The sequence below is a fragment of the Hyperolius riggenbachi genome, chromosome 7, assembly GCF_040937935.1.
Source record: "Hyperolius riggenbachi isolate aHypRig1 chromosome 7, aHypRig1.pri, whole genome shotgun sequence".
NCBI lineage: Eukaryota > Metazoa > Chordata > Amphibia > Anura > Hyperoliidae > Hyperolius > Hyperolius riggenbachi.
This window is the reverse complement of record NC_090652.1, coordinates 61624080-61650068: the sequence shown is the minus strand read 5'-3', so window position 1 is coordinate 61650068 and position 25989 is coordinate 61624080. Positions and strand designations below refer to the sequence as shown.

General features: G+C 43.6%; 1 protein-coding gene across 8 annotated transcripts in view; it reads left to right on the top strand.

Annotated features, from left to right (window-relative positions):
* Nucleotides 1–25989, top strand: part of LOC137524320 (uncharacterized) — a 123940-nt gene that overhangs the window by 72505 nt on the left and 25446 nt on the right. For 7 of the 8 annotated variants that reach the window (XM_068244045.1, XM_068244044.1, XM_068244051.1 and 4 more), the window contains 8 exons: nt 3127–3198; nt 4084–4152; nt 9466–9549; nt 9629–9694; nt 12043–12126; nt 12206–12271; nt 17400–17483; nt 17563–17628. In XM_068244045.1, coding sequence (XP_068100146.1) covers nt 3127–3198; nt 4084–4152; nt 9466–9549; nt 9629–9694; nt 12043–12126; nt 12206–12271; nt 17400–17483; nt 17563–17628 — 591 coding nt within the window. The remainder of the gene's footprint in view (nt 1–3126; nt 3199–4083; nt 4153–9465; nt 9550–9628; nt 9695–12042; nt 12127–12205; nt 12272–17399; nt 17484–17562; nt 17629–25989) is intronic. The other variant, XM_068244049.1, reaches the window with a different exon arrangement.

The following is a 25989-nucleotide window of genomic DNA, read 5'->3' as shown; positions in this document are numbered from 1 at the left end:
CTGATAAAAGTGCAATTAGAGGGCAGGCAAGCTGGTAAATATACACAGCATGATGCAGAGGAGGGTCCCTGGGAAAAAATCTGTCTGGTCTCTCCCCATTGTTAAAATGACTGCATGTGCAGATAAGGTGTTAAACAGGTTGAAAAGTTTTGACAGTCCCTAGACTCCAGGAGGGCTGATTTCTGACTTGTGTGAGAGACTGGCAGGGACAGCATTCCTATTACCGGCAACTAGCCTCTGTGTAATGTGGGACTGCAATACAGATTAGCTCTCTGCTCCATCTCAGGCTATTCTCAATCTCACTCCTCTCCAATCTCTGGGCTAGTGCACGACAAAATTACAATAGCAATCGCTAGCTATTCACGAATGCGACTTTGTGAAGCGATTTTTGAAAGAATCGCTCCAATAAATGCTACCTGCAGCATGTTTGCGATTTTAAAAAATCACAACACTGCTGTGGGAACACCCTCATAGGGTAACATTAGCCCAGCGCTTTTCAAATCGCTGTAAATTTGAAAAGCGCTCTGAAGCTCTCTTGGTGTGCACCAGCCTCCTTCATTCACCTTTGTTTCCCTCTTTCCCTAGTGCTGGCTGTGTCTTCTTGTCATACAGGAAAGCTAAATAAAAGTGCAATCCTGGTGAGGCAAATATCTTCTTCCCTCTCTTTCAGCTTTTCTCTCCTCATTATTTCTCTGCATAAGGGATCAGACAAACTATAAGGTAGTGAAAACCGGGATTAGTAGAGATGGTGGTTAAGGGGAGGACATAGGTAGGTGTAGGTGGGCGGGGGGAGACGTGGGGGGATTGGCCTTGAGGGAATTACAGTGGCCATACTTCTGTTGACTCAACAGCCGATCGACTAACCGTTTTGATATTAGCAAATCGGATAAAAAATTTTGGGTGGAAATTGGTTGAATGTATCAATCTGAGATGTTGGGAAATCTTGGGCCAATGTGGTTGTCAGGTGCGATAATCATGGCGTGCGATAACCACGAATTATGGACATGGACAAGACGGAAACCCCGGCCGTTGTCCCTCAAAATGTATTGTGCCCCCTGATGCCTGTACTTTACCTGTCGCACTGTTCACAGAGTGTCCTTGCTGTATTTCCGCATTGGCGCTCCACGTGATTACTGGCATATACGACATGGGGTGAGTGTGTGACATAATTTGGGCTGAGGCTGCCATGATAACGGGCCTCTAGTCTGTGTTTCCCCCAGGCCAAAAGGTCCCAGTCCTCCCCTGGTAGCAGCATAGTGTGTATGTGTGTATGGTGTATGTCTACTGTGTGCTGTGTATAGTGTGCTCTGTGTGTGCGTCTGTATAGTGTGTGTGTTTATAGTGTGTGTGTGTATGTGTGTGTCTACTGTGCGTGTCTATAGTGTGTGTGTGTGTAATGTGTATAGTGTGTATGTTGTGTGCAGTGTTTGTGTGCAGTGTGTGTGTGTATAGTGTGTGTGTGTGTATAGTGTGTGCGTGTGTATAGTGTGTGCGTGTGTATAGTGTGTGTGTGTGTGTGTGTGTGTGTGTGTGTGTGTGTGTGTGTGTGCGCGTGTGTGTATAGTGTGTGTGGTGTGTGTGTACTGTGTGAGGTGTGTGTGTGAGTGCATGCAGCAATAAGTATATTTTATGGTGAAACGCTCTGCTGCATTACAACTATTTTCTGGTTAACCCATGCCGCAATAAGTGTATTTTCTGGTTAAACGCTGATGCATTATGATTTTCAGGGGTCTTGGGGGTGGGGTTCACCCCAGGAGTGGTGTTCACCGCGAGGGGTGGGGGGTATGGGGCTGGGAGCAATCATGGGGAGGGGGGCGCCACAGGATTTCTCGTCTGGAGTGACAAAATGGCTAGAGACGCCCCTGTTCAGATCGATACTAAGCTATTTTGTTCACTGCCAGCAATCTTGAGCATTACGCTGCCTAAGGAGGCTGTTTGTTCCCAGGGGAATTTTGTTGTTCCACCCCACTGTATGTCATTTTGTATACTGCTGTTTTTGATGTTTATCTGATGTATATGAGCTTATCTGCCCTCTGGGGCTTTGTGTATCCACTTTAATACATATCTTTATGCAACTTATTGTGGCTGGTGTGCGAGTCATTACTTTTTACATGTTTATGTAGGGCTGTCTTTACAGTCCGTTTTACAGACTCAGCACCTATTTTTGTGTACTATGTTCTATGAATGAATTAGGTGTGCAAACCTTCATGATTCAATTTGAAAATGGAGAGCACCCATAAAATAGGGAAACTGATGCTCAAGGGAGCCTCAGAAAACAAAGTGGCTGCTGTATATGGTTGATAAACATAAAAGAGGAGGTTGCACATGGAATGGGAGGAGTGCTGCTGAGCAAGAAAGGTGAGCCACAACATACTTAGCATAGGGGCACAAAAAGTCTAAATCCAGCCTTGTATTTTCATTTGATGCATATATACCATAGTAGCTCATAGTAGCTGAAGGCCGCATGTCTCAACCTCAGCAGCTGAAGGCCACGCCTCGCAACCTCAGCAGCTGGAGGCCACGCCTCGCAACCTCAGCAGCTGAAGGCCACGCCTCGCAACCTCAGCAACTGGAGGCCACGCCTCGCAACCTCAGCAGCTGAAGGCCACGCCTCGCAACCTCAGCAGCTGAAGGCCACGCCTCGCAACCTCAGCAGCTGAAGGCCACGCCTCGCAACCTCAGCAGCTGAAGGCCACGCCTCGCAACCTCAGCAGCTGAAGGCCACGCCTCGCAACCTCAGCAGCTGAAGGCCACGCCTCGCAACCTCAGCAGCTGAAGGCCACGCCTCGCAACCTCAGCAGCTGAAGGCCACGCCTCGCAACCTCAGCAGCTGAAGGCCACGCCTCGCAACCTCAGCAGCTGAAGGCCACGCCTCGCAACCTCAGCAGCTGAAGGTCACGCCTCGCAACCTCAGCAGCTCATGGCCTAATTTTGAAATCTCTCGCCAACTAATATGTTATCATTAATTTCGTTTTTTTTTTTTTAGTACATCACTTTTTCTACAACAAGACACCGTTTTAGACTTTTAATGGTTCAACAAATGAGCAGGTGCATTTTTGCAAATCAATAGAAAAATAATTGTTATTGTTGTTTTCTAAAATTTTCTTTTGCTTTCTCTTTCGGCAGGAAATAGTATTGATCTTATCCAGTGTCTCTGGCTCATTGGTGCTCTATAACCTCTTGTCTCCTTCCAGCATGGTGAGTTTTGTTTTTTTCTTCTCGCTCTCTTCTTCTTCCTCCTTCTCTGATCCTACTTCATTATCCTATTTTTCCACCACCTAATCTTGTTCTTTGTCTTCCTTTGTCCTCTATGCTCTCCTTCTTTTCCCCCTACCTTTTTTGCCTTTTTCTGCCCCCTTTTCATCTTTTGCTGCTTTTTTCTCTTCCTCCTCATCTTTTTTTTTTATCCTGCTTGCCTTTCTCTATGTTGTTGTTTTCCCCACTTTAACTTTTAATTTGTCTCCTCTTTCTTTTTATCATTATAAACCTCTTCCTCCATTCCTTCCTTATTTCCCCCTTTTCCTTCTCCAGCTTCTTACCTCTCACCTCCTACATCTCCGTTCCTCCACTCCTCCATCTTTTATGACTCTTTCTTCCTTCACTCCCCTTCCACTTCTTCCTTCTCTTATTTTCCCTCCTACCTATTTTCCTTCCCCCCCCCCCCCCCTTCTTTTCCATCTCTCCATCTCTCCCTCTCTTGTCCTTCCCTCTTGTATTTTGTTTCCTCTCACCTTCTTTCTCTTCCTCTATCTTTCTGTCCTTTTTCTTCTCCCTGCTCTTCCCTGTCTTTAACCCTCTTCTCCTTCCCTCTCCTCTTCTCTCGATTCTTCTTTGCAGATTTTTCTTCCCCCCAGTCCCTTCTCCATCTCCTCTCTCCTTCCTCTACTAATAGTAATGATTGATCCTTCCCTTCCTGGTTAAGCAAACAGGAAGTAATCCACGTATTTATTTATTTTTTAACTAGCAAACAAGTTAATTTGTATAACCAAAATTATAATCTCTGTAAAGTGATTGAGAATAAGTAGCAGCCTGATTTAGAGGGAACACAACTATTGTAATTTGTGGCACAATTGTGACTCTCAGGCCAGCACTGTGCTCCCGTTGACGTACCCCATACATCGCCAGAAGCGGGCAGCCCGGGGCACAGGGAAGGTAGGTTGTCAGGGTTTTATCTTTAACATATTCTATAGAGGTACGGGGAAGAATCTGTTGGCAATCGCTGTTCATGCGGTGTCTAGAGCAGTGCTGTCCAACTTTATTGGCAGTGGGCGTGGCTAGCACCAGATTTTTCTGCTGGAGGATGGCAGAGCATTAATGTCCCAGTTTTGGGGGTGGAGCCAAGCTTAAACAAAAGGTGGGCTTGCCAGAGGAGGGGGACTGAGATTAAAAAATAGTCCGGGCAAACGTGTGTGGCAGGCCACCAGTTGGACAGCACTGGTCTAGAGCATAAAGACGACTAATAAGGACAATCTTTTTATACGTAGATTTTATTAAATGTGTAATCTGTTAAACACAACTAAAGGTGCCCATACACTATTCGATTTACCCTGGCAGGTTTGATCACCGTGATCATCGAATCCGCCAAAAATCCATGCCCCATTATGGCTGCCTGATCATAATTTAAAATCGATTTTGGGTCTAAATTGAAATTCTAGATCCAACGAGGTGAAAGGGGGCATGTGTGCAGTGGTATATGTGCCCGAGGCTTAGAGCCAGTGACAGGCCCCCAGGTCTTCTCTTAGCTTAAAGTGCTCCCCTGGGCCCCTGCAGAGTATTGGCGGCCACGCAATGCAGTCACTACTAACCTGTCCGGCTGCCATACTCCCTCCTGTACTCTACCTTCTTCATCTCCCTGGTGCCCACACTTTGTGACCCAGTGGTGTTGCGCACATGCCACCAGGTCACGGATGATGAGTACCACGGAGTTGAAGACAGAAGGAAACATGATGGAGTGCGCTGGCTGGACAGTGGACAGGTGAGTTGTGAGTGTGCGCTGCTGCTGCTGCAGGGGAGCTGGGAGATTAATAAAGCTTGGGGAAACCCTGTGGGCCCTTTACCAGCTCCTGGAGAGTGAAAGTCTAATAGATTGTATTCATGATAAAATCTATTCAAAATTGATGTTTAGTCCGTGGCAGTAATACAGCCCTTTCTGATCTTATGTCAATCAGAGAGGGATCTATCTGTTGGTCTAAACCAGTGGCCAACTGGCAGTGAATGACCTCCGTAACGGTGTATGCTTACCTTAAAGGGTATCCAAAGTGACATGTGACATGATGAGATAGACATGGGTATGTACAGTGCCTAGCACACAAATAACTTTTGTGTTCCCATTTTCTTTCTCTGCCTGAAAGAGTTAAATATCAGGTATGTAAGTGCCTGACTCGGACAGGAAGTGACTACAGTGTGACCCACACTGATAAATTCCAACTATAAAACACTTTCCTAGCAGAAAATGGCTTCTGAGAGGAGGAAAGAGATAACAAGGGTCAATAGTTCACAGATTTTAGCCCTGGCATACTTCAATGAATGTGTCATTGAGCAAAAACAATAAAACAGTTAAAACTTAAAAAGATTTAAATGTAAAATAAAATTGGACTATCTTAAAAAGTCATTTTTAGGAGAAGGAAGATGGATACAATAGTTTATTCCATTAGTTTATTTTTGCTTTGGGTGTCCTTTAACCTCCTTGCCGGTTATCCCGAGCTCAGCTCGGGGTAACCTGCGCAGGAGGATTTCTCAGGCCCCGCTGGGCCGGTTTGCATAATTTTTTTTTCTTACACGCAGCTAGCACTTTGCTAGCTGCGTGTAGTACGCGATCGCCGCCGCTACCCGCCGATTCGCCGCTACCTGCCGCGCCGAACCGCCTCCCCCGCCCCAGACCCCTGCGCAGCCTGGCCAATCAGTGGCAGGCAGCGCTGAGGGGTGGATCGGGATTCCCTATGACGTCCCGACATCCATGACGTCGGTGACGTCATCCCGCCCCGTCGCCATGGCGACCGGGGAAGCCCTGCAGGAAATCCCGTTCTGAACGGGATTTCCTGCTTACTCTGATCGCCGAAGGCGATCGGAGTGGGTGGGGGGGATGCCGCCGCTCAGCGGCTATCATGTAGCGAGCCCTGGGCTCGCTACATGATTTGAAGAAAAAAAAAAAAAGTGCTGCGCTGCCTCCTTGCCGGCGAGAATTAGACTGGCAAGGAGGTTAATACAGACATAGAGAGAGGATCAGTGTATATAGAGCTAAAATATCTGCAAGCTAGAACCTCTTCTAATGAAATTGCTGAAGGTTACAAAGTCCTCCATTTCCAGCATATATTAGGTTAATCAGTGGCGGCCAGCGAGCAGTTTCGGCAGCAATATACATTCTTTCTTCTATCTACAAGAGACAAAGGTCTGGGCTCTGTGAAAGTGAAAGTAGCAGTAGACAGTTCACCGGCCATCTGTGTCATGGGTCAAAAAGATTGGGATAGAGGAGCACTTGATAAACAGTTCAGTTATTCTATAGTGGTGCAAAAGGAAGGTAAAGTTGGCCATGTACTTAAAGATTTACAGCAGATTCGACCATCCGATAGATGCCTGTCAAGTTTATTCTGACAGGAATCTATCTGATGTGTGCCACACACTAGGAACGGATTTCCAATAGATTTCAGAATTAAATCTATTGAAAATAGATCTAAATGCATTATTGGACCATTAGATACAATGCAACTCTATGGGCCATCGTGGTGGCGTGTTTTGTGTGTGTAGAACCCACTTCTTCAGGTATCCGTGCCCTATGATAGTAGCATATGGGGGCTTCTATTGTGGTAAATATTAGACCTGGCCTGTTTTATCTAAAGAACAGTAGTGCATAGCCCCCAACCGTCCCGTATTTGTCTGGATGGTCCTGATTTTGGGGAGCCCTCCCGCTATCCCGCGCGCCCCCCCCCCCCCCCCCCCCCTTGGTCCCGGCCGCTGGGGAGAGAGGGGGAAAAAAGCGATCGAGGCACCAGCCCGGGGATGCGGTATGCGGCATGGATGGCTGCCGCCATTAAATTTCTCCCTCCCTCCTAATGTGCCCCCAGTGTCCCCCCCCCCCCTGCCGAGTAAAATGCGCAGCGGAGCGGGCTGTAAATCTTACCATTGCCTCTCCGTGCGTACCGGGATCTGGCTCTTCTAGGCTTCCTGCTTCCTGTGACTTCACAGGAAGCGAGAAGACCAGATGAGATCCAAGTACGCACGGAGAGGCAATGGTAAGATTTACAGCCCGCTCCGCTGAGCATTTTACTCTGTGGGGGGAAGGGGACACTGGGGGGCATATTAGGAGGGAGGGAGAAATTTAATGGCGGCAGCCATCCATACCGCATCCCCGGCTGGTTCCTCGATCGCTTTTTTTCCCCTCTCTGCCCACCCACGGCCACCCTCACCCTCCTCCCCTCCCACTGGCACCCTCACGCGCCTCCCCTTTCGGGAGTAATTAATATTATTTATTAATTAAAAATATTTATTTAAAAACGTTTTAGTGGGCGTGACTATGGGGTTGGGGGTGTGGCCAGGGGTGTGGCCTAAGTGTCCCGCTTTCAATAATTCAAATGTTGGGAGGTATGGTAGTGAAGTAATCTGCAGGAGTCCTTGATGAAAATGAGCAAAGGTTAGCTAGCCTATCTGACTGAGTCCCCCAGGAGAGCTATTGTAGCACAGAGTGCTAAACGTGGCAAGCCCTATTGACTTTAATGGGAGGTGAACTCATAAACCTTCAGGGCCCTTTCACACTACTGCAGTGCAGTAGTGCCCTATCTAACGCATGCTTCAATACCTACCTTACCGCGCGGCGATCTACATCAGGCCGGAATTAATGTAAGTCTATGGTAATGCGCGCACTTTAAAATAAACGCTGCAGCTATCTGCATTGCGCACGTCATCGATTGCTGAAAAGGAAGTGAGCAGCTCTTCCTGCTTGGCCGGATGCCAGATGGGGAATACTACATAGTAACGTGGTATTCGGAGGGGGTTGCCAGTGGGTGGAGAGGAAGGAGCTAGTGGGTAGGAGGGGGTTGCCATTGGGTAGGGAGGAGTGTGCCACTGGGTAGGAGAAGGGTGCCTTTAGGTGGGGAGGTGGGTGCCAGTGGGTAGAACGGGTTGCCAGTGGGTGGGAAGGAGGGTGCCAGTTTAAACACGGGAGGAAGATGCCCTGGGCAGAGAGGAGGCAAAACAATGATCGAGGTGCTAGCCGCGCCAATGCGGGAAATGGGGCCTGCATCATTCCTCCCTCTGAATGGGCCCCCTACTGCACCTTCCCCTTGCTTGCAGAGATTTGCAGCAGAGCGGGCGGTCATCTTACTGTCCTTACATGCGTACCGACAGCCAGCTCCTCTCTGCTTCCTGTTTCTTATGACGTCATAGGAACCTGCGGGGCTCCCTCACACCTCCCCCACCCCCCCTCCTTAATAAACCCTGCAAATTCTGTGATTCTAGCATGTATGGGGGCTTTGCTATTAACTTCTAAAATCAGCAGCCCTTGACTTAAATGTTAGGCGCAAACTTTTGGATGCAAACATTTGTGGTAAACGCGAATGGCGAACTGTCCACTGGCAAACATTTTCATCTATCACTACTGGACATACTTGGTCTTCAGATTTGTGTGAATGCCAGTCTGAATCCTATTGGTGGTTGTTGTGAGACCTCATGAGTTATGGGACTGTAGGCCACACTTGTTGAGAAAAACTTATCTAATAATAAAAACACAACTCCAACACTGCGCTTTTAAAGGCCGTGGTCAACTTTATTGGTTTAAATCTTTAATCTATGAGGTCCATACATTTTTTCTAATTGAACTTTACTAAGACATAAACCATTTGAAATAGCATAACTTCCTGTTCTTTTTTGATCCACCACCACGGTTCAGACCAAACATAAGCATAACAAATTCCATTTGGACCCCACAGACCTGCTTCGTCCTCTTCACCAATAAAGTGCTTGACCACGACGAAATATCTTGTACATCAGGGAGCGGTGGGTGGGGAGCTTGTCCCTGCCATGCTGGAAATAAAGGCCCAATACAACGGAACGGGCTGCTTAAATATATACCCTACTTGTTCCTGATTTGTTAGTGCAACAATGTTGTACCCCAGCAACACCTAGGCAGAAAAGCACCTCCACCTGTAGTGACCAATCCCCATCCTAGCTACAGTTTTCTCCCTGCCAACCTGTCCCAGAGCAGTCCGACCAATCAGACAGCCGGACACCTCAGAGAGAGGGAAAATGAGTCCTCTCATAACAAAAACCTATTTCACAGGTAGCCACAATCCCATGCAGGGCCAATTTTATGCAATGTGGCCCTTTTCATTCTTATTGCAGAAGACTTGGTAAAACAGGCCCTCAGAAGTCCATACATCGGTGTCAGAACCACTGGGGAGGCTTTTATAACGAGGATGTGTTTATCTGGTTCGTGTTTCCACCACTCTGATAAAACTAATAACTGTCTTTCAGCTGTCTCCTCAGTTGCCGATCTTTCTGATAGTGATGATGTTGGAACTGCTCGCTGTGTATTGGTATCATTCTGGCCTGCAAGCGGTGAGTGTGTGAATGTCCCAGTGTCTTCCAGATATTGCAGATTCCTTCCATCGCTAACCTTCTCCTCTCCTTACTAAAGGTCCTCCTTGTTGGTCAGTCGGTGGTCATCACGCTTTATGATGTGGCTAAGCTGCCATCCTCCCGCGTAAGTTATTAAAGTGGACCCAAATTAGGAATACAAGATTTCAGAAATAAAATCTATTTTCTAAATTATAATAATAAATAGCAGCCTTTTTTCAGCTGCATGATGACAAATATAAAATATTTTACATTTATTGGAGGAAGCCCTCTCTTCCTTTCAAATTGCCGGGATTTTTCCGGCAAACTGGCGGAGTAGATGGTGTCTGGCAATGGAGGAATTGCTAATGGCTGCCACCTGTATAGCCCTAGCTATAAAAAGAGAAGGGTGAAAAGCATGCACTGAAATGATCATAGGTTTGTGTATGTGTCAGAGTGGTGCAACTAAATATTTTTAATTAAAAAAATGTTTGGTTTGGGTCCGCTTCAACTCTTTGCACAGATTAATAAAATGTTGTTCTAAGTTGCCATTACCGAGACTGCAGTTCCAAGAGGGCAGAAACCACACTGAGGCCATATAGTGAAAGGTCCAAGTCCATCCCTCCCAACAATGTGAGATTAGAAAGAGTGAAACCTTTAAAGCAGACTTGAACTCAGAACTTCTTCTCTGCTCTAGATAAGCAACAGCATAGTAACATTTTAAGAAACCATTTCTTTGTTACTGCTGATACAAATCCTGCAACAAATCTGCAGTGTGTCTACTTCCTGCTTTCATGGAAGCAGACATAGGGTTAAAATCCTGTGTGTACAGATTAGCTGCTTTGCCGAGGCAGCTAGCTGGCACAGCTGAAAGATCCATTTACAATCTGTGATTAGTCACAGATGAGGGGGGTTAGAAAGGCTAAGCTCTCTAAAATACATACAGGGTGCATTTCTCACTGTTTTTCCTGCTGTCTTGTGCAAGAGTTCAGGTCCACTTTAAAGCAAACTGAGCACCTGGGATAGGCATTTTTTTAAAAGGAACCTTCTTAATGGAGTGTGGCATATAAGGATTGGAGCCAATATTATCTGATCATGCATGGGTTATGGATATCCAATCAAATGTTTTATGCCAGAAAGCCAGCGTGAAGTGGACAAACAAAATCATGCAAATAACATGCAAAGTTGTACAAGATCTAAAGGTGGCCATACATGCATCAACTTGGCAGCCGGTCGACTATCCAATTCGATAATTATTGAATAGGATGAAAATCTGTGCCGACAAGAACAGGTTGAACGACGATGTGAGGCCCGAAAATGGTTGCATGTATCGATCGGACATCCTGCAAGATGTCAGGCCGTCATGGTCGATCTAATGCACTGCAGAAACAGTGAGTGATATCGGGATGAGCAAAAAAACGACAAAAACTCCCGGTGCTGCCCCTCAATGTAAAATGTGCTAGATGTATGGCTACCTTATAGGTACTGTCAATATGTTAATGTGTTAATTTAGATTGATAAGCTTATCAATCTGAATTCAAGCATTGACAATACCCACACCTCCCAATTTTTTGAGATGAGAAAGAGAGACACTTAAGCCACGCCCCTGCCACACCCCTGATCACGCCCCATCACACCCCTAGTCACGACTCACACATAACATAAAGATTTCATAAGAAAAATACATTGTTTTATAATTCAAACCACACTGGTTCCTGCTATCCTGGTTCATTTTCCTTCACATTAACATTTTAAAATTAGTAATATAGTACAGGTAGTCCCCGGTTCACGGAAGGGATAGGGACTGTAGGTTTGTTCTTAACCTGAATCTGTTCTTAAGTCAGAACATTGTGCCATCTCTGTCCCCTGTACCTCCTCTGTGCCTCCAGTGTCCCCCTCTGTGTCACCTCTGACCTTTGTACCTGTTTATACAAGTTTAAAACCCATTTTTTTAACCTCCTCTCTGCCCCGCTAGTCAGGACACAAGGGGGGGGGGGGGGAGGGTGGCACAGGATAGCCCCAACCCGGGACAGTCCTGCAGGATCTGGGGGGCTTGCATAATAGGAACCTGCGGAATTCTCTCACCCATCCCCCCCCCCTCCTCCTTAATTAACCCTGCAAATTCTGTGATTCTAGCATGTATGGGGGCTTTGCTATTAACTTCTAAAATCAGCAGCCATTGACTTAAATGTTAGGCGCAAACTTTTGGATACAAACATTTGCGGTAAACACGAATGGCGAACTGTCCACTGGCAAACATTTTCATCTATCACTACTGGACATACTTGGTCTTCAGATTTGTGTGAATGCCAGTCTGAATACAATTGGTGGCTGTGAGACCTCATGGGTTATTCTTATTGCAGAAGCCTTGGTAAAAAAAGACCCTCAGAAGTCCATACAGAGGTGTCAGAACCACTGGGGAGGCTTTTACAGCGAGGATGTGTTTATCTGGTTCGTGTTTCCACCACTCTGATGAAACTAATAACTGTCTTTCAGCTGTCTCCTCAGTGGCCGATCTTTCTGATAGTGATGGTGCCTGAACTGCTTGTTGTGTATTGGTATCATTCTGGCCTGCAAACGGTGAGTGTGTGAATGTCCCAGTGTCTTCCAGATATTGCAGGTTCCTTCCATCGCTAACCTTCTCCTCTCCTCACTAAAGGTCCTCCTTGTTGGTCTGTCGGTGGTCATCACGCTTTATGGTGTGGCTAAGCTGCCATCCTCCCGCGTAAGTGATTAACTCTTTGCACTGATTAATAAAATGTTGTTCTAAGTTGCCATTACCGAGGCTGCAGTTCCAAGAGGGCAGAAACCACACTGAGGCCAGATAGTGAAAGGTCCAAGTCCATCCCTCCCAACAATGTGAGATAAGAAAGAGTGAAACCTTTAAGGGGCCCATACACTCAGCCGATTTTCTGGCCGATCGATCCAAATCGATTGATCGATTGCAAATCGGTTGCCCAATCGACCGATCGACGGCCGATTTCGATGGATTTCCATCGAACTGGCAGGGTGGAAAATCTAGGTCGATCTGTTGAGATTGCTTATCATTTTGCATTGGCCCTAATGGAAATCTGATGGCAAAAAAATGCCATCAGATCGTTTTTCAATAGATTTCAAACTGAAATCTATTGGAATTCTATTCTAGTAAAAAATGTTAATTTTACACATCAGATAGTTAAGAATTCCATCTGATGATCTATCTGCTGCTAATCTGACGAGTGTATGGGTACCATTACAGTAGACCTGAACTCAGAATGTCTTCTCTGCTCTAGATAAGCAACAGCATAGTAACCTTTTAAGAAAACCATTTCTTTGTTACTGCTGATACAAATCCTGCAATAAATCTGCAGTGTGTCTACTTCCTGCTTTCATGGAAGCAGACATGTGGTTAAAATCCTGTGTGTACAGATTAGCTGCTCTGCCGAGGCAGTTAGCTAGCACAGCTGAGAGATCCATTTACAATCTGTGATTAGTCACAGATGAGGGGGGTTAGAAAGGCTAAGCTCTCTAAAATACATACAGGGTGCATTTCTCACTGTTTTTCCTGCTGTCTTGTGCAAGAGTTCAGGTCCACTTTAAAGCAAACTGAGCACCTGGGAAAGGCATTTTTTTAAAAGGAACCTTCTTAATGGAGTGTGGCATATAAAGATTGGAGCCAATATTATCTTATCATGCATGGGTTATGGATATCCAATCAAATGTTTTATATAAGAAAGCCACCGTGAAGTGGACAAACAAAATCATGCAAATAATATGCAAATAACATGCAAAGTTGTACAAGATCTAAAGATGGCCATACATGTATCGACTTGGCAGCCGGTCGACTATCCAATTCGATAATTATTGAATGGGATGAAAATCTGTGCCGAGAAGAACAGGTTGAACGACAATGTGACGCCCGAAATTGGTTGCATGTATCAATCGGACATGCCAGCTCCTACACATTAGGTAGGATTATTAACAGAAAGAAGTGCAACTCTTCATTTAGCGTTACTACTTTAATCTGTTAATATCAATGGGTATTAAGCCACTGAAAGCTTGCATATATTTGTTTTAGCATATCCCAGGTTGAAATAAACAGAACACACAGACAAGAGAATTATCATTAAATATAATGTATTCTTGTGATAATGTACAGAGAATATACAAGAATTACATATAAAAAGGATATGATTAAGATGCCTATTGCTAAGATATCTGCTAACATATTATTATGTCCACCAAAAAATATTGCATGAGATACATTACCAGTTCCTAGAAACCGTTTAACCATTTTAGGACCGCAGTGATTGAGATCTACGCCCTGTATTGGTGGGCTCCGGGCTGGCAGGGTGTAGATCTCAATCACTGTCCGCAGCGCGCATCCGCCGTTTCCGCTGCTCCGCGCCGCTCAAACCCGGCGAGTCTCACCTCATCTCACTGGCTATGCCTGTCTCTATGACGGCAGAGTCATGTGATCCGGCCAGGAGACGCTTTCATTGGCTCCTGGCCCTGTCTTTCAATGTAAACCGTTCCCATTGGCTTACATTGAAAAACAGTGTCAGGAGCCAATGAAAGCGGCTCCTGACCGGCTCACATGAGTCTATGTCCTGGGGGTCTCGGCGAGCGGCGATGACGGCATTTGCGGCGATTCGTCGGGATTTTGTCGGGATTGGACGAGCGGTCTCTGGTCTTTAAGTGCACAGAGACTGCTGGTCCTTAAATGGTTAAGCAAGAGCAGCAGCAGCCTAAAAATCTCTCTCTCGTTACCTATTTTTATAATGTTAGAACAAAGCAAGAAATCTAACTCCTCCTGCTGATTAACATACGCGTATGTCATAGCATATTACATCACCAGAAATAATTTCTGGAATGCAATTTGCTTTCACTTTCTCTTTCTAACCTATGAGTCCTACTATGAGACCTCTGCCAAGTATTAGCTAATGTGCTTGCTAAAATATTTCAGTTATTGGTTAGGTCATTCTCAGCGTGGGAATAAATGAGAATAATTTCACATCATTACACTTTAAGCCAGATACACAAACTGGTTATACAAGAACTGATTATTAATCATTTCAACAGTAATTTAGAGTCTATGATCTAAAAGAAAATCAAAAGATAAAAAATTAATGAAATAGGGAAAGAATGCAATGTTATATATTTGACAGACATCCTGCAAGATTTCAGGCCGTCATGGTCGATCTAATGCACTGCAGAAACAGTGAGTGATATCGGGATGAGCAAAAAAACGACGAAAACTCCCGGTGCTGCCCCTCAATGTAAAATGTGCTAGATGTATGGCTACCTTATAGGTACTGTCAATATGTTAATGTATTAATTTAGATTGATAAGCTTGATTGATCAATCTGAATTCAAGCATTGACAATACCCACACCTCCCAACTTTTTGAGATGAGAAAGAGAGACACTTAAGCCACGCCCCTGCCACACCCCTGATCACGCCCCCATCACACCCCTAGTCACGATTCACGCATAACATAAAGATTTCATAAGAAAAATACATTGTTTTATAATTCAAACCACACTGGTTCTTGCTATCCTGGTTCATTTTCCTTCACATTAACATTTTAAAATTAGTAATATAGTACAGGTAGTCCCCGGTTCACGAAAGGGATAGGGACTGTAGGTTCGTTCTTAACCTGAATCTGTCCTTAAGTCGGAACATTGTGCCATCTCTGTCCCCTGTACCTACTCTGTGCCTCCAGTGTCCCCCTCTGTGTACCTGTTTATACAAGTTTTAAAAGCCATTTTTTTACCACCTCTCTGCCCAGCTAGCCAGGACACAAGGGGGAGGGTGGCACAGAATAGCCCCCAACCCGGGACAATCCTGCAGGATCTGGGGGGCTTGCATAATAGGAACCTGCAGAATTCCCTCACCCCCCCCCCCCCTCCTTAATAAACCCTGCAAATTCTGTGATTCTAGCATGTATGGGGGCTTTGCTATTAACTTTTAAAATCAGAATTAATATTAATACTGGTGAACAAATTCTTAAAGAGGCACAGACCCCTATAGGGGGAGCAGCTGAACCAATAAGGCTTGTACAAAAATTGGAGGAAACAACTTCTCAAAGTTCATATAATTTTATTTGAATCCAAAGTACATATGGAGATCCACAGCATTGGCACTGAGGAAGCCCACGTGACGTTGTGGGCGTAACGCGTATGCAGGCGTGGTTACAAGCCGTCTCAGAGAGAGCATGTAAGTATGGCGTCCTCTCACCCGCTCATGCAGCTAAGTCTGGCCGGCCAGAGAAGATCAAATGATCCGCATTACCAGAAAGTGTGGCAGCATATACCGCGGATATAAGCCTGACTGGAGCTCCAATGTGGAGAGATATGAGAAATAAAGATTCGGTGAGTGCTGTCTGACAGCGTTGATTTAATGGACAATTATTGAAGCACAGACACAAGCGACATACCTTGTATGCAGTAATAAGAAGCAGGCTTCACGTGAAGAGTTGTCGTTTTAAATAGCATTGCACAGAGTTGGCTGCTTAGTGGTGCTGTTTGTGGAGGACTGGTTCTCACATGGGGGAACTGTGGTTTCATTCAGTCGCGTTGTTCTCAGCAAGTCTCATCACTTTAGTTCCTGGCCAGGACAGTGTGTGCATGGATGTGGAGTGAGTGTATGCAGGGAGCGCTCCTCTTGAAGTAGGCATTGTTTTTAGGGGGGATGGAGTAGGGTATGGGGGTTTTTCATATGTACTTTGGATTCAAATAAAATTATATGCACTTTGAGAAGTTGTTTCCTCCAATTTTTGTACAATAACTTCTAAAATCAGCAGCCATTGACTTAAATGTTAGGCGCAAACTTTTGGAAGCAAAAATTTGCGGTAAACGCGAATGGCAGACTGTTCACTGGCAAACATTTTCATCTATCTCACCAGGGGCCCCAACCGTCCCGTTTTCGCCGGGACGGTCACGGGTTGGGGGAGGGGTCCCGCTGTCCCGGGATACCCCCCTTGTGTCCCGGCAGGCCGGCAGGCAGCGGAGGGAAAAAAAGGATCGAGGCGCCAGCCGCGGCTTCTGTGTGCGGGATGCGGCGGTCTGGGATAAGTTTGTCCCTCCCTCCCTCCGAATGTGCCCCCCAGTATGCAGAGATAACAGCGCAGCGGAGCGGGCAGTCTTACCATCTTCCTCGCGTACCAGGCATCTCTCGTCTCTTGCTTCCATCTACTTCCTGTGACGTCACAGGAAGCAGGAAGCGGAGAAGACGAGAGATGCCCGGTATGCAAGGAAGATGGTAAGACTGCCCGCTCCGCTGCGCTGTTATCTCTGCATACAGGGGGACACTGGGGGACACATTCGGAGGGAGGGAGGGACACTATTATCCCAGACCTCATCCCGCACACAGAAGCCGCGGCTGGCGCCTCGATCCTTTTTTTCCCTCCGCTGCCATGGGCACCCTCCCCTTCTCCCCACTCCCTGACAATTGCAGATATATATATATATATATATATATATATATATATATATATATATATATATATATATATATATATATATATATATATATATATATATATATATATATTACTAGGGGTGTGTCAGGGGGTGTGGTTGGGGGTGTGTCAGGGGTGTGGCTTAAGTGTCCCGGTTTCCCATCTCAAAAAGTTGGGAGGTATGATCTCACTACTGGACATACTTGGTCTTCAGATTTGTGTGAATGCCAGTCTGAATACAATTGGTGGCTGTGAGACCTCATGGGTTATTCTTATTGCACAAGCCTTGGTAAAACAGGCCCTCAGAGTCCATACAGAGGTGTCAGAACCACTGGGGAGGCTTTTACAGCGAGGATGTGTTTATCTGGTTCGTGTTTCCACCACTCTGATGAAACTAATAACTGTCTTTCAGCTGTCTCCTCAGTGGCAGATCTTTCTGATAGTGATGATGTTGGAACTGCTCGCTGTGTATTGGTATCATTCTGGCCTGCAAACGGTGAGTGTGTGAATGTCCCAGTGTCTTCCAGATATTGCAGATTCCTTCCATCGCTAACCTTCTCCTCTCCTTACTAAAGGTCCTCCTTGTTGGTCAGTCGGTGGTCATCACGCTTTATGATGTGACTATGCTGTCATCCTCCCGCGTAAGTGATCAACTCTTTGCACTGATTAATAAAATGATGTTATAAATTGCCATTACCGATACTGCAGTTCCAAGAGGGCAAAAATCACACTGAGGCCAGATAGTGAAAGGTCCAAGTCCATCTCTCCCAACAATGTGAGATTAGAAAGAGTGAAACCTTTAAAGCAGACTTGAACTTGGAACTTCTTCTCTGCTCTAGATAAGCAACAGCATAGTAACATTTTAAGAAAACCATTTCTTTGTTACTGCTGATACAAATCCTGCAATAAATCTGCAGCGTGTCTACTTCTTGCTTTCATGGAAGCAGACATGGGGTTAAAATCCTGTGTATACAGATTAGCTGCTCTGCCGAGGCAGCTAGCTGGCACAGCTGAGAGATCCATTTACAATCTGTGATTAGTCACAGATGAGGGGGGTTAGAAAGGCTAAGCTCTCTAAAATACATACAGGGTGCATTTCTCACTGTTTTTCCTGCTGTCTTGTGCAAGAGTTCAGGTCCACTTTAAAGCAAACTGAGCACCTGGGAAAAACTTTTTTTTTTTAAAGGAACCTTCTTAATGGAGTGTGGCATATAAGGATTGGTGCAAATATTATCTTTTACTTTCAAAAGAGTTTATTAACTAAAATACATAACATAACAATCAATGTGAAGCATTAACCAACATCCGTACACATAGCAGTGATAGTGACATTTTACAATCAGGGAAATCCAAATTCTTCCCCTTAGGTAGGGTTTAACAATCAGTCACATTTAGTGAACTTCACTGTATACAGAAATGACATATGATTAATCTAAAGTTTATAACCAGATTAGAACTAATTACCTCCAACTAATTACATTAAGAACGAAGTGTATTGGGAAGGGATTTTAAGTGGTGATATATGTATCCTGTTGTTAACCAAACCGATTCAGAAATGAGTACTAGGACTTTACTTTTAGTATACATTTTAGGAATTGTCTAGGTCTATCTGCGTCTGAGTTGACTTAATCATAACCAGTTATAATAGTTTGTATGTGATAACCATAGGAGGAGGCTAACCAGTCCTGCCAAATGGAGAGAAATGTGGGGGTATCCCCTTTTGTTAGAGCCATGCTATATTCATTTAAGCAAATATTATTAATTTTTTGTACAACTTTCTCCCAGAGAGCAGAGAGCCAGGATTGGGCAATATGTGATCTGGTGGCCCCTAACCTCTTTGTAAAGAGTAATTTTTCCCACTTGGTAAAATTTGTTGTGTTGAGGTTGAGAAGAGCATATAGCGGGTCTAAGGGGATAGGCTTATTCCATAGCTCAGAGGATAAATTGAAGGTTTTGCTCCATAATGACTGTGCTATGGGGCAATGCCACGATATGTGTATATAATCCCCTGTGCTTGAGCATTCCCTAAAGCAATTACTAGAAAATTGTTTTTTTATATTTGCTTATTCTAGTTGGGGTAAATATGTGCGAAATATAAGCGTAAAGAGACACTGTAACATCAAAAAGATCCCCTGGGGGGTACTCACCTCGGATGGGGGACGCCTCAGGATCCTAATGAGGCTTCCCACGCTGTCCTCTGTCCCACGGGGGTCTTGCTGCAGCCCTGCGAACAGCCGCCAACAGACCCGACTGTTGATTCAATATTTACCTTTGCAGGCTCCAGCGGGGGCACAGCGCTTTGTGGCTGCTTTCGGCTCCGAAGTAGACGGAAATACCCGATCTCAGTCGGGTCCGCTCTACTGCGCAGGTGCCAGAGTAGAGCCGGGAAGGTAAATATCTACGTCGCCGCTGTACGGAGGGCTGCAGCGAGACCCCCGAGGGACGGAGGACGGCGTGGGGAGCCTCATTAGGATCCTGAGGCTTCCCCCTCCCGAGGTGAGTACCCCCCAGGGGACGTTTTGACGTTACATATTCTCTTTAAGGGAAGTTTTCATCATTGTTATGTTGCTTGAGCATTTGGCTGTGTTTCTCCATATTAGTGACCACTGGGTATCTGAGATTTTTGAATTTGAGTCGCTGGACCATTTTGTTTGATAACTTTTTTTTCTCTGAAATCAGAAGGAATAAGAGCATTTTATAGATTACAGATGTGGATTTTGATGTCCCCCCATCTTTAATTAAAGATTTTTCTAGTGTGGTCATTGACAAGACAAGACAAATAACATTTATATTGCACTTTTCTCCTTGTGGACTCAAAGCGCCAGAGCAGAGCAGCAGCCACTAGGGCACGCTCTATTGGCAGTAGCAGTGTAAGGGAGACTTGCCAAAAGTCTCCTACTGAATTAGTGCTGGCTTACTGAACAGGCAGAGCCGAGATTCAAACCCTGGTCTCCTGTGTCAGAGGCAGAGCCCTTAACCATTACACCATCAGCCAACTGCTGCATTGGTGGGATATGATTATTTCTCCAGTGCTGTGATATATAATGTTGCAGTTTTATAGAGCGAAATACTTCAGAAGGTGGAGGATTTATTGTAGATTGTATAGTACCTCTGCCTCTCTGTAAAATGTCGAGGAAGCAGTTGAATTTATTCTCCGTCCACCAGGAGTAGTACCGTGGGTCAGTTCCTGGACTGAAGTCAGGATTTCTAGTTATAGTAGCTAGGGGAGAATTTACGGAGATTAACTTAAACTTGAAACGCAACATGTTTCAAAGTTTAAATGCATAGGATATGATTGGGTTGGTAGAATGCATAATGGATTTTGGTATCTCTTTAAACCAAATTACATCTTGTATTCTAAAGGGAGTTATGAATGTATTCTCTATTTACCTCCATTGTGAGGAGCGATCTTTAAATGTCACACTTAAAAGTTGGGAAATCCTGGTTGCCTTAAAGAATATATGTAAGTGGGGTACTCCTAACCCTCCATCTAATCTATGTCTATACATAATAGATGATGCAATACGTGGTTTTCGCTTATTCCAGATGAATCTCGTAATATCTGATTGCAACCTCTAAGTGGGAGGTAGGGATTTCAATTGGTAAGGATCTAAACAAATAGAGCAGTTTGGGTAGGATTATCATTTTGATGGAAGTTATCGTGCCTAACCAAGATATATTCAAATTTTCCCTAGATAGGAGTCTGGCTCTTAATTTCTTTAATAAGGGTATGTAATTCTGGTCATAAAGGGCTTTTATTGAATCCGTGATCTGAATTCCTAGATATTTTAGTTTACTATTTTTCCATATGAATTGAAAGTTTTCTTTGATCTGAAGTTCTAATTTAGAAGTGAAGTTTAATGCTAAGGCCTTTGTTTTATCTTGATTACCTATAAGGCCAGATGCCAAGCGAAAGGTTTTAAGGGTATGGAGAACATTGGGTAGGGATATAATAGGGTCTGTCACAGTCAGTAAGAGATCGTCTGCGAAGGCACTACATTTATACATATTTGTGCCTATCTGAATTCCTTTTATTGAAGGGTTTATTCTTTTTTTTTTTTAACACTGTTTTTATTAAACAAATATTGTACCATACAAACATTTGAAATTGTCAGCAAATGTCCATTTCAACAAAAAGGCATATATTCTGTCTATAATACAATAAAATTGGAGATATGAAAAATGGGTTATCGTGTGAGTTTGTACTGTCCTACATTTCCATTTATCCATGAGACAATAAAAACAAAAGCAAAAAAGAAAAAGAAAAAGAAATAACATGCTGTTACAATAGAAGTTAAGTTAAAACCTGAGTATTTGTTCCTGTGGTCTGTTGTTCATCAATTTGGAAAGGAAAGCGTAACATTACTAGCATGAGCTGTGCCCCACTAAGGAGGAGTAGAAAGAAAAAATCATGGATCATTATGATGTATGTTAGTTAGGCCATTCATGGTAATCTGTGGGATCCCAATAAGAATTTGTTTCCCGTCTGGTATCCCTTAGGTCATTTCAATGAAAGTTAGAAGGTGAAGACACATATCAGGGAGGGAAGTAGTTGAGAAAGTACGTCTCCCATGGGTCCCATATTTGTTTAAATCTCTCTTCCGTATCTCTCAGAAGAGAAGTGAGATATTCCATCACCTTAGTCCAATTAATTTTTGCAGTAACTTCAGAAATTGTAGGAGAGAGGGGTTTACGCCAATGGGATGCTATAGATAGTCTAGTAGCTGTTAGTATATGTGTAATCAGTCTCATCACATGTTTCTTTATTCCTGGTATCGGTTTACTTAGGATCATATAGAGGGGGTCTAAAGGGATATTAGTATTTGTTACCCTTGCTATTAATGATTGAATCTCTACCCATAGTGGTTGAAGAATTGGACAATACCAGAATATATGCTCTAGAGAGCCTATCTGATTACATCCCCTCCAGCATTGATTGGGTACATCCGGATATATTTTTGATAATACTTCCGGTGTTCTATACCACCGAAAAATCAACTTATAAATGTTTTCCTTTACTTGTGTGCATATTGATGTTTTTTTCGCATTCTCCCATATTGAAACCCAGTCTTCCAATTCTAAGGATTGTCCAAGAGCTTGTTCCCACTTGGTCATATATGAATGTTTAAGTTTGAGGGTACCAGAATTGTCTAGAAGTAGCACATAAATAGCCGAGATAAGCCCTTTTTGGTGACCTTTGTTGTGGCACAATCTTTCAAAAGGAGTAAACATGGGAAGGAGATCTGTTCCCTTAGTGAGAGTTCTAAGGAAATGACTAATTTGATTGTATTCCATAGACAATTGTGGCGTGAAGGTTATTTTTTCCTCTAGTGCAGTTTTGGGGAGGAGTTTTCTGGTGAGAACATTCGTCCAATTAATGGAGATTGGTATAATTAAGACTGAACCATCTGCCCATGAATCTTTCTGTCATACCTGGAGCAAAAGCAGGGTTACCTAGTATAGGATATAATGGAGATATTGAGGATCTGAGATTAGCTTTCAGAACTGTTGAGTGCCATACTTGAAGAGTAAATTTAATCGTGGGGAGAAGTTTAATATGGGGTAGCTTGGGAGGAGATGGAGACCAAATCAGAGAAGCTAGGGAGATTGGGTAAATACTGAACGCCTCTATGAGGCCCCACTTAGTGTATGTCTTTAGATCCGACCATTCAGGGAGTTGGCGTAGGTGGGTGGCCTGATAGTATAGTTTCAAATTAGGTAGACCCAAGCCCCCCAGTTCTCTAGAGGTTAATAAAACAGAGGAGTGGATCCGTGGTTTAGAATTGTTCCAGACAAATTTTAAGAAGGCTCGCTGTAAGATTTTAAACTGTAGAGAGGGAACTTGGATAGGTAGTGTCTCGAATAAATATAGTAAACGTGGGAGTATATTCATTTTTAAGGAGTAGATCCTACCTATCCATGAGATTTTGTAAGCTGTCCATTTATGTAAATCTTGTAAGATAGATTGTATTAATGAGGGGAAGTTAGCTTTGTATAGAGTAGCGTAATTAGTTGTTAACTGAATCCCCAAATATTTAATAGAGTGAGTCTTCCATTTATAGGGAAAGGATTGTTTTAAGTTAAGGAGCATTGTCGGTGGCATCTTAATAGGAAGTGCTTCAGACTTGTCTTGGTTAAGTTTGAAGCCTGAGATGGCTTCAAATTCTCTTAAAATTGAGTGTAGCACTGGGAGAGAGGTGAGAGGGTTAGTTAACGTTAACAAGATATCATCTGCGAAAAGCGATATTTTATATTCCTGAGTGTTTTGTTTGACTCCAGTTATATCCTGATTTTGTCTGATGGCACACGCCAGGGGTTCAATACTTATAGCAAACAAGAGTGGGGATAGAGGACACCCCTGTCGTGTGCCATTTGTTATGGGGAAGGGAGATGCCGAAGCAAAGGGAAGTTTAACCGTTGTAGATGGAGAAGAGTATAAGTAGCGAATTAAAGTCAAAAAGGTTCCACAAAAGCCCTGACGTTCCATGACCCTAAGCAAAAAAGGCCATGACAACCTATCGAAAGCCTTCTCTGCATCCAAACTTAGTAGCAGAGAAGGCTTCCCAGATCTGTTCATCAATTCTATCAGATCGATAGCTTTCCTAGTGTTGTCTCCCGCCTGACGGCCTAAAATGAAACCTACTTGATCGTTATTAATCATAGAAGTAAGGATTGGGTTTAAGCGGTTTGCCATTACTTTTGTGATAATTTTTAAATCCGAATTAAGTAAAGATATAGGCCGGAAGTTCTGTGGAAGTTGTGGATCCTTGCCCTCTTTAGGGATCATAGTAATCAGGGAGTTCAGAAATGAGTTAGGTGCTACATTCCCCTTCATAAGTGCATTTGCTAGTTTAGTCAAGTAAGGGATCAGAGTGGATTGAAGTTTTTTATAGTAAGAGTACGGTAGGCCATCTGGACCAGGGGCCTTTGTGGAAGGAAGATGTTTTATAACCTCTGTGATTTCTTCATCTGTTATAGGGGCATTAAGTGAGTTAATGTTTACTTCAGTTAGAGAAGGCATATTTAATTGATCTAGGAACGCATCTATTTTAGATAGATGTGTAGAGAGATTGGGATATTTTGGTAAGTTATAGAGAGTCTTATAATAGTCTGTAGAAATTTGTGCCACCTTTCGTGGGTGGTAGTGGACAGTTCCGTGGGTATCTTTCATAGAGTATATGGAATGGTTGGAAGATTTTGGGTTTAATTTACGGGCCAGAATAGTATGTGGCTTATTGCCTCTTTCATAAAAAAGTTGTCTCGTCCATCTCAAGCTTTTCTCCAGTTGTGTGCATTGAAGGGTTTGTATTTCCTGTTTGAGGGTTTGTACTGCAGAGTAATGTATCTGGGTTGGGTTAGATTTATATAGTTTTTGGGCCGAGTCTAAATCTGAGTAGAGCTTGGAAAGTCTTGAGGAAGACATTCTTTTACGTTTAGTAGCCTCTGATATAAACAGACCCCTGATGAAGGCCTTGTGTGCCTCCCATACCATCCCATAAGGGAGGCCTGATTCAGTATTAACTGTGAAATAAGATTGCAATTCATCTGCAAGCCTAGATAGGATCTTTTTGTCTTGTAATAGAGTTTCATTTAATCTCCAGAAAATCGGTTTGTGAGTATGGGAGAGTAAGTCAATTTCTGTGATGACTGCTTGGTGGTCTGACCATGCAATTGGAAGTATTTCAGCTCCCTTCAGTGATGACAGAAGACTAGATGTTGAGAAGAAATAATCAAGGCGGGAGTGAGATGCATGTGGGGGAGAGAAGAAGGTATACTCAATAGAGGTAGGGTTAGAGATCCTCCATAAATCAAGCAGTTTATATTGTCTCATAAGGATTCTAAACTTGCGGGAGTTGCGTTCGTGAGTAGCCGTTGTAATGGTGCTGGGGGGGACATATCGATCTTTAAGGTCAGAGAACGCCAGGTTAAAATCCCCTCCTAACAATAAACTACCCTTTGTATTTTTGAATAGTTTCTTAAGAAATAAAGTAAGGAAAGATAACTGATTGTTGTTGGGGACATAAACATTAGCCAATGTGATTTCCTTACCAGCTAGTGATCCCTGTAATATTAGGTAGTGACCTTTAGGATCAGAAATAGTTTTAGAGATTTGTAAAGGGAAACTCTTTTTATATATGATTGCTACTCCTGCCTTTTTTGTAGGGCCGGCGGCCAAACACACCTCAGAATATAATCTGTTATATAAACGTATGTTATCAGTTTTGCGGAAGTGAGTTTCCTGAAGAAAAGCTAAATCAATATCCAGCCTCTTCATATCTCGAAATAATGAAAATCTCTTCTGAGGTGTGTTTAGACCTTTAGTATTTAGTGTCAAGAATTTAACCATTTTTGAGTTGTAAATGAGATAGTGTAGATATTTGATGAACAGACCATGTAAGGCTCATATGTAATATAGAGAGAGAAAAAAGAAGAACAAAAATAGAAAAACAATAAAGAAAGAAAAGGTATAACCGTGTTTAAAGGTATAACAATATATACTGTATTAAAGGTAACATATTGTAGTATATCGTTTCGGTCGTCTGAGGACCAGCCATATTTAAACCAATGGCTAATCATATGGGCAGCATAAAACTGCTGCCTAGATGGAAATCGTCCTAGATTGGCCGGCTGCCGTAGTAACCAGACAATTCGAAGGAGGATCTCCCTGAGGTGCATACCGAATCCCAAGAATAAGAACATTAGAATGAACATATAGATGAACATGTCATAAACCGTTGGTGGATATTGAGATAGGCTCCATCCCGCCACTCTTTTGAATACATCCCAGAAGGGGGGAATTATGCTATATATCAGAATATGGTTGAAAATATTTCTCTGCTAGGCCAGCTTGAGATCAGAAAAATATATATTCAGCTATCAGTCCTGATAAGAAGAAAAAAAGATAGAAAAAATGGGTGTGTGGAAGCTGTAATAAATTTCCAAGATTTTTATGGAGAACTATAGCTTTGTGAGGATATAGTCAAGCGGGGTGATCATCCATG